Below are 7,294 nucleotides of genomic sequence, written 5' to 3'. Positions count from 1 at the left end.
TGTCCTCCTGATCCTGGTGGCAGCAGGACTTGCCATTGGTCACAGCTTCTGGTACGAGGAAGTCGGGTCCAACGCCTGGTATCTGTATGACGGAAGAGAGGACAGCACCTCCTACAGAGGATTCCTCAGCTTCTGGGGCTACCTCATTGTTCTCAACACCATGGTGCCTATTTCACTCTATGTCAGGTTCGTCAAAAGAATGAATGCCGAACACCTTGAGCCTTGTCGATGTTGGCGATAAGAGGAAGAAAGTTTCATGTCGATATTGGAACCCAAGTTTGCATGTTTTCCCCGTGCCTTTGCTTTCCTCTGACATTCCCCAAAACACGTATTGTTCTCGTTCTAAATTATCCCTCGGTGTGATTTGTAGTATAAGGGATGAGTAAAACGCTTTTGTTTTTCTTTGGGATCTCCATAACCGCCTGCGAATAGGTCTGGAATGCGTCTCGCACGGGGGTTGACTTCATGTCCAAGTTCCAAACGCTGCAGTAAATTCTCGCTGAGCCAAAAGTTAAACAAACCGGTGGCTAAAACCGCTCTTTGGTTGCTCTCTGTTCAGCGTGGAGGTAATCCGTCTCGGCCAGAGTAAGTTCATCAACTGGGACCTGCAGATGTACTATGCAGAGAAAGACACACCAGCAAAGGTACAATTCAACAATCGCAAACATATCGGGACACTGTTTTCTTGCAATAGGTGTAGCCTCAAAGTGACTGAAATTAAGCAAACGTTTGGGATTAGTTTTGCTTTTCTGCGCTTCAGGAGTAACAATCCCCCTCTGATCCAATTCTTGCCAGGCTCGAACCACCACCCTGAATGAGCAGCTTGGACAGATCGAATACATCTTCTCAGACAAGACGGGAACGCTGACACAAAACATCATGCAGTTCAAAAAGTGCACTATCGCCGGGCACAGCTACGGTAACCGTCCGAGTTCGGACGTCTCGCATACGACGCTTTTGTCGTAAAATGTACGTCCCTGACAACGATCGCGACTGGAAATGTTGCCTTATTCGCCGCAGGTGACCCAACCACCGCTGAAGGAGTGCGTCTGGACCGCGGAAAGGTAGTACTGAAAACACGAGTTCTGCTCGTTTTGTTCATGAGACGTCTCGAAATGAATTCAGCCGCACTCGTCACCTCTGCTCTCCTCAAAGCCAGTGGACTGGAGCTGGAATCGCGATGCGGACAAAAAGTTCCAATTCATGGACAATTCCCTTGTTGCCTGTTTGCGGTCCAAGAAGGATAAAGAGGCCATGGACTTCTTCAGACTCCTCTCCCTTTGTCACACTGTCATGGTGGAAAGCAAGGAGGGTAAATGATACCTTGTTTAAACGATTCAAATCGAATGACTAGCTGCGGATTCTGGATCAAATTTGTCACAAGTTTGTTTGCCCCTTTTAGGCGAACTGGTGTACCAAGCGGCGTCACCGGATGAAGGCGCACTCGTGACGGCAGCTCGGAACTTCGGCTTTGTCTTTCTTTCCCGAACGCAGGACACGATCACCATCCGGGAGATGGAACAAGAGAAAACCTACGAGATGTTGGCGCTACTCGACTTCAACTCAGACCGCAAACGCATGTCCATCATCTGTATGAATACTCGCGCAACGCCGCCATTTTGATGTCGTCGCGCAAAGCCGAGCGCTTTGAATCTTCTTCAAATCAATCTCTCGCCTTCTCAGTGAAGTTTCCAGATGGTCGAATCCGTCTCTACTGCAAAGGAGCCGACACGGTCATCTACCAGCGACTTTCACCCAATTCCAAGCACAGGGAGTCGACGCAATCTGCTTTGGATGTGAGTCCGGGCGCCCTTTTGTTTGGCTCAACTCTGATTTGAAGGAATTACATGTATCGTCCGTCTAATATGGAGCGCACGAAAGATGGCGAAACTCTTTTGGGGACTGTGCTCTTTCCCCCCCGCAGAAATTTGCCAACGAGACCTTGCGAACACTGTGCTTGTGCTACAAAGACATCAGCAGCAGCGAGTATGAGGCCTGGTCCAGGAAACACATGGATGCTCAGGTGACCATGGTCAACAGAGAGGCTGCCCTCGATCAAGTGTACGAAATGATTGAGAAAAACCTCATGGTAAGCGGAAAACGCTGCATCTTAGACGGCACGTTATGCAGTCCAACCTCTTTTCAGCGTTTCCCACTTTTTCATTTGCTGACTGAATGTATTCAGAGATGAAGTAGGAACGCGACAGTTTTTTTTTTAACGTCAATAACTGTCTGTGCCTTTCCATGCAGCTGATTGGAGCAACGGCCATCGAAGACAAACTGCAAGAAGGAGTACCAGAAACCATCGCCAAACTGGCCAAGGCTGACATCAAGATCTGGGTTTTGACTGGAGATAAGAAAGGTAGAAAACTCAGTCAGAAGACATCCAAGCGATCAAAGATCATGCACAGATCACACCGCGGAAACGAGAAGGAGAATGTATTCGTTTGTGTGGCAATTCTGTTTTCTCTGTTCTGGTTATTTTTCTTGTCTTCTCGCAGAAACTGCGGAGAACATTGGATTTTCCTGCTCCCTTTTGACGGAAGACATGCACCTTCACTATGGAGAGGACGTCAAGTGAGTTGATGAAATTTCTCGACAAACGCAGGCAAAATGCGAAAACGTCCATTTACTGTGATATTCAAACATGCTTCGGAGGACTTCCTTGCTTTGTACGCCGTAGTATCGGTCGTTGTAGGCCAGTGTCTCGGACTCATTGTCAGGCTGGATTTATCTGTTTGTCACCAGTGAGAAGCTGAGCCTCCGTCAGGCTAAGAGGAGACGTGAGCCTCCGACTGAGAGCCGAGGAAAAAAGAAACCCGCAGAGCCATTTTTCCCTGAACCAGGCAAAAATGCACTCATTATCACTGGAGGATGGCTGGTAAGTTGGGGGGGGCAGGGCTTCTTCCAAGTAAATCAAATTATTACATCATACTGACTTTAGGTCTCAGAAAAGGATGTCATGTGTAATATAAAGACTCATAATTGTTTATAATGGCTGAAGAAGTGTTAGGAACCAAATGACAACATTTTTTTTGCAATATATTCTTATTTTTCCTTTTTTTTTTTTTTTCCTTTCCCCCCAGAACGAGATTCTGTATGAAAAGAAGAAGAAACGCCGCCGTTTGCGTCTTCGTCGTCTGGGAAAGCGACCGCCTCCCACCAACCCTCAGGATGGACAGCCAATGAACGAGTGGGAGAAAGAGATGAGACAGGTTGGGAAGAAAAAAAAAAAATCATCGAAGGCAGTATAGAAATGCTTTGAGTGACGGCAACCGCAAATCTGCTTTCCTTTCCAGATCGACTTTGTGGACATGGCCTGCGAGTGTGAATCAGTGATTTGCTGTCGCGTCACACCGAAGCAGAAAGCGAATGTGGTCAGTTTGGTGAAGAAGTATAAGAAGGCGGTGACGTTGTCCATCGGCGATGGGGCCAACGATGTCAACATGATCAAGAGTATGACTGCCGATATCTGCTACTTCACATTTCACAGTGTACAGGGAACGAGCCTGACTGCAAATGGATTGCCTGTTTGACTCGTTTCACCCAAAAACATGCCACATGACCCCCAAATCACTTTCATGAAACTTCACACAAACGACATCTTCAAAATGTGTACGCCACAAAAAAGATTGCTTTGATCTTCAACTTTCCGCCGTTCCTCCAGCCGCAGACATTGGCGTTGGCATCAGCGGTCAAGAGGGGATGCAGGCTGTGATGTCCAGCGACTTCGCTTTTGCTCAGTTCCGTTATTTGCAACGACTCCTGCTCGTGCACGGGCGCTGGTCTTACATCAGAATGTGCAAGTTTCTTCGCTTCTTCTTCTTCAAGAACTTTGCCTTCACATTGGTCCATTTCTGGTACTCTTTCTTCAGCGGATACTCGGCACAGGTCAGCATCTTGTCTTCCCGACGCGATCATTGAAAGTGATGCCATCGCAGGCCCTGCATGACGTTTTTTTCGTTTTGTAGGTGGCCTATGAGGACTGGTTCATCACGCTCTACAATCTTTTTTACAGCAGCTTACCTGTTCTTCTCGTTGGACTGCTTGACCAGGTAACAACAAATTACAAAAGATCAGCTCAGATGTTGTGATGAGATCTGAAGGTTGAACTCTATCTTTCTATAAATTGTGTTTTAGCTCTGAAATGAAAAGTTTACTCATTTAAGCCACCGAGCGGTACAGTTTGAAACAATACACCAATTTCCACCCTGGGGTGTGTAAGCAATGTAAATACAGTAGACTGACGTCATATTAGCGTGACTCGGTGTAACGCATGAATAGAAGGCGTCTGACTGTACTGCGTGCGTTCCTCCCATCACCATTCCTGTTGACGCACGAAAGAGAAATTTTTTTCTTCACCAAGTCAATACACTCGAGTGTCTAACTTTCAGGTCAGAGGTTCTCAATTTATGAGACCAACTGAACAGCTCCCGTTTGTGCGGCTGAATGGGAAATCAATCTGGAGATCTTCAAGTGATTCTCTCCCATTTACATCTGCTGCAGGACGTGAATGACAGACTGAGCCTCAAATTTCCCAAGCTATATCTGCCGGGTCAGCAGGGGCTGCTGTTCAACTACAAGAACTTCTTCATCAGCTTGTTCCATGGCATCTTCGTCTCCCTCATTATCTTCTTCATTCCTTACGGGGCATTCCTGCAAACAATGGGGCAAGATGGAGAAGCCCCCTCGGATTACCAGTCTTTCGCCGTTGTCACCGCCTCCTCGCTGATTTTCACTGTCAACCTTCAGGTGAGTCGCTCGCAAATTGTTGGGCAAGACTGACTTTGATATCGTCGTTTATATGTACTGGCCGTTTCATTGTCCGTAAGCACGATGTCGTGATATGACAAGAGTTGGACTTATTCATTCTCGCTGCTTTTAGATCTCCCTGGATACCTCCTACTGGACCTTTGTCAACTGTTTTGCCGTTTTGGGAAGCATAGCCATCTACTTCGGCATTATGTTTGACCTGCACAGTGCTGGAATTCACGTCATCTTTCCACGCCATTTTACCTTCACAGGTCAGTGGGTCATTTAGCACCTTCCTTCTCTTAACTGTCAGTCCTCAGTTCAGTGTAAAAAAAAAAAAAACATACAATCTTGTACCATGCAAAGTAGCTCATATGCAAAGGCGCTCACACTCAACTGTCTTTCATCACTAACCACGTGACCGCTGTTGCTTTTCTGATAGGGGCAGCAGCAAATGCTCTCCGCCAGCCTTACTTGTGGTTAACCATCATCCTCACGGTGGGAATCAGCCTACTGCCTGTCATCTGCATCCAGTTCCTCCATAAAATCATCTTTCCTTCCATAGGAGACAAGGTAAGGTCACTGAAGGTCAAGCTTGCAGGCCCTACCCAGTCTCAGGCCTCGTATGTGAAAACTTGACAGACTGGTTTGACCAATCAGAGTCATGTCTGAGCTGTAGTTGTATAACACCCCCCCCCCCCATCTCTCCCAAGATCCAGAGAAACAGGAAGAGGTATGAATTGGAAATGCAACAGGAGGCGAGGAAAAGAGCACCAGCGTTCCAACGCGGCCTGCGTTCCCGCCGCTCTGGATACGCCTTCTCCCATTCCAGAGGCTTTGCAGAACTCATTGCTTCTGGCCGGAGCATTCGGAGGCGCCCACTGTCCCGGATTGGACACCACAGCAGCATCAGGGAGGTTTCCGAAAGAGCTGAGAACATTTGATGGTTGGAGAACTGGAGACTGGTGAACTGACACTGTGGTCGGATTCCCTGTTTTGGAAACACCAACTCAAGGGGACCAATCAGCTGAGGTGCTCAAGATTGGTAACTCGGCAGAGAAATGACGTTATCAAAGTTGAGGGATATTTTCAAATCATGGTTGAAGTGCTTTTGAAAGTGACAGAAGAACTGAGGCACTTGTTTATCCGTCTATGCAAAGACTCGATTATGCAAAACCAAAGAGAAACTGACATTTTTGGTCATGCGCCGTGGCTCATGATGTCATTTATTTAACTCAGGGTTTTTAATATAAAACAAACAAAAAAAGCTTTATTTTTTAAAAGGCTAGTTGACCCCACCAAGGCCAACTTTCCCTCCTCTCCACACCACTGCAACTTGCATCATGTGTGGCTTCAGGTCCATCGTGCACTTGAAATTAATATTTTCTATTGTATTTTATCGCTGTCATTTCTAATTACATTGATCCATCCTTTTTTTTTTCCAGTCGAAATTCAAAACAGATCCCCTTTTCTTTTAAACACACTTTTAAAGTTTTATTTTGAATAAAGGAGGGATGTTACGATGTCAGCGTATGCGAAGCGGCTTGCGGTAAAGTGTGTCATTAAATATAAAAGGTGAAGTGAATATTGTTTCCCCTCTCCTGAATCAGGTGGCCAAAGACAGCTTATTGCAGTGACTTATTTTGTCAATTCAATTTTGTTTCAACCAAAATCTTTCAATACCGTTTTTATCCCAAATTGTTTGCCTTAAAAAAAAAATCCCTCACCCAATCCTGACGATAAATTATCTTGATCATCTTTCCTTGTTTCATTTTTTTCCCAGCTTTTACATCTTTGTATCCGTATGCATGTAAATATACAAATATTTGTTTACATCAAAATGTCATTTCGTTCACCCGACAATTTATTTATCAGTCTGCCACACACTTTTAAGACAAAACACAGACTTTGTTGTTCTTTCCTTCTATTCAGATGCGTTTTTATGACTAGAATAGAGGCAGTGGACCCAGAAATGTTCATGTGGTTGTTGGGTGGAGTTGATGACATTTTATCATAGCGTTGTTAATAAAAGCCAAGGGTATATGTATCAATGTGAAACAATCTCTCTCTTTTTTTTTTTCCTCAGCTCATTGCGTGTGCAAAATGTATTTGTTTGTATTCCACTTCATTTGTTCGCAGGGCAGTTGAAGTCTCCACAACCTGAACGGATCAATCACAGGAATGACGCATCTACGTTGTGGAGGTAATTATCCACACCCTCACACGTGCTTATTTCCAATTTAGTCGCTTTTAGTTTTTGTATTTTGGTTTGGCAGTTCAAATTAGAGCCTCTGGGAGTCACTGCAAGACAATGACGACGGCACGACGTATGAATGAAGTGATAACATCAAAACAAGCAGTGTGAGAGCATGATTAAATCATGATGTGTGCTGATAAACCTAAACCCGAAAAAAATATTGCTCCCTCTCACAAGTGCGCTTGAGGTCTCAGCCCACAAGCTCCTAATTTATCGCGTAATGAGTCAAATTTATTTTGGATCGGTTTCGGTTTGCGCACTGGTTATGAAGTAGGCTACATTTCA

General features: G+C 45.4%; 1 protein-coding gene across 1 annotated transcript in view; it reads left to right on the top strand.

The window, feature by feature from the left end:
- Positions 1-6,803, top strand: part of atp8b1 (ATPase phospholipid transporting 8B1) — a 13,577-nt gene extending 6,774 nt beyond the window's left edge. Inside the window, exons 9-27 of the mRNA XM_019893442.1 lie at positions 1-186; positions 560-644; positions 796-919; positions 1,021-1,064; positions 1,156-1,312; positions 1,403-1,591; positions 1,684-1,796; positions 1,925-2,089; positions 2,251-2,362; positions 2,502-2,577; positions 2,749-2,881; positions 3,087-3,215; positions 3,300-3,456; positions 3,668-3,891; positions 3,972-4,055; positions 4,507-4,752; positions 4,886-5,024; positions 5,195-5,325; positions 5,466-6,803. Coding sequence (XP_019749001.1) covers positions 1-186; positions 560-644; positions 796-919; positions 1,021-1,064; positions 1,156-1,312; positions 1,403-1,591; positions 1,684-1,796; positions 1,925-2,089; positions 2,251-2,362; positions 2,502-2,577; positions 2,749-2,881; positions 3,087-3,215; positions 3,300-3,456; positions 3,668-3,891; positions 3,972-4,055; positions 4,507-4,752; positions 4,886-5,024; positions 5,195-5,325; positions 5,466-5,696 — 2,725 coding nt within the window. The 3' untranslated portion in view covers positions 5,697-6,803. The remainder of the gene's footprint in view (positions 187-559; positions 645-795; positions 920-1,020; positions 1,065-1,155; positions 1,313-1,402; positions 1,592-1,683; positions 1,797-1,924; positions 2,090-2,250; positions 2,363-2,501; positions 2,578-2,748; positions 2,882-3,086; positions 3,216-3,299; positions 3,457-3,667; positions 3,892-3,971; positions 4,056-4,506; positions 4,753-4,885; positions 5,025-5,194; positions 5,326-5,465) is intronic.
- Positions 6,804-7,294: the final 491 nt, after the last annotated feature.

Source organism: Hippocampus comes, unplaced genomic scaffold, assembly GCF_001891065.2.
Source record: "Hippocampus comes isolate QL1 unplaced genomic scaffold, H_comes_QL1_v1.1 scaffold428, whole genome shotgun sequence".
Classification (NCBI taxonomy): Eukaryota; Metazoa; Chordata; class Actinopteri; order Syngnathiformes; family Syngnathidae; genus Hippocampus; species Hippocampus comes.
This window is presented reverse-complemented; position numbering and strand designations above follow the sequence as displayed.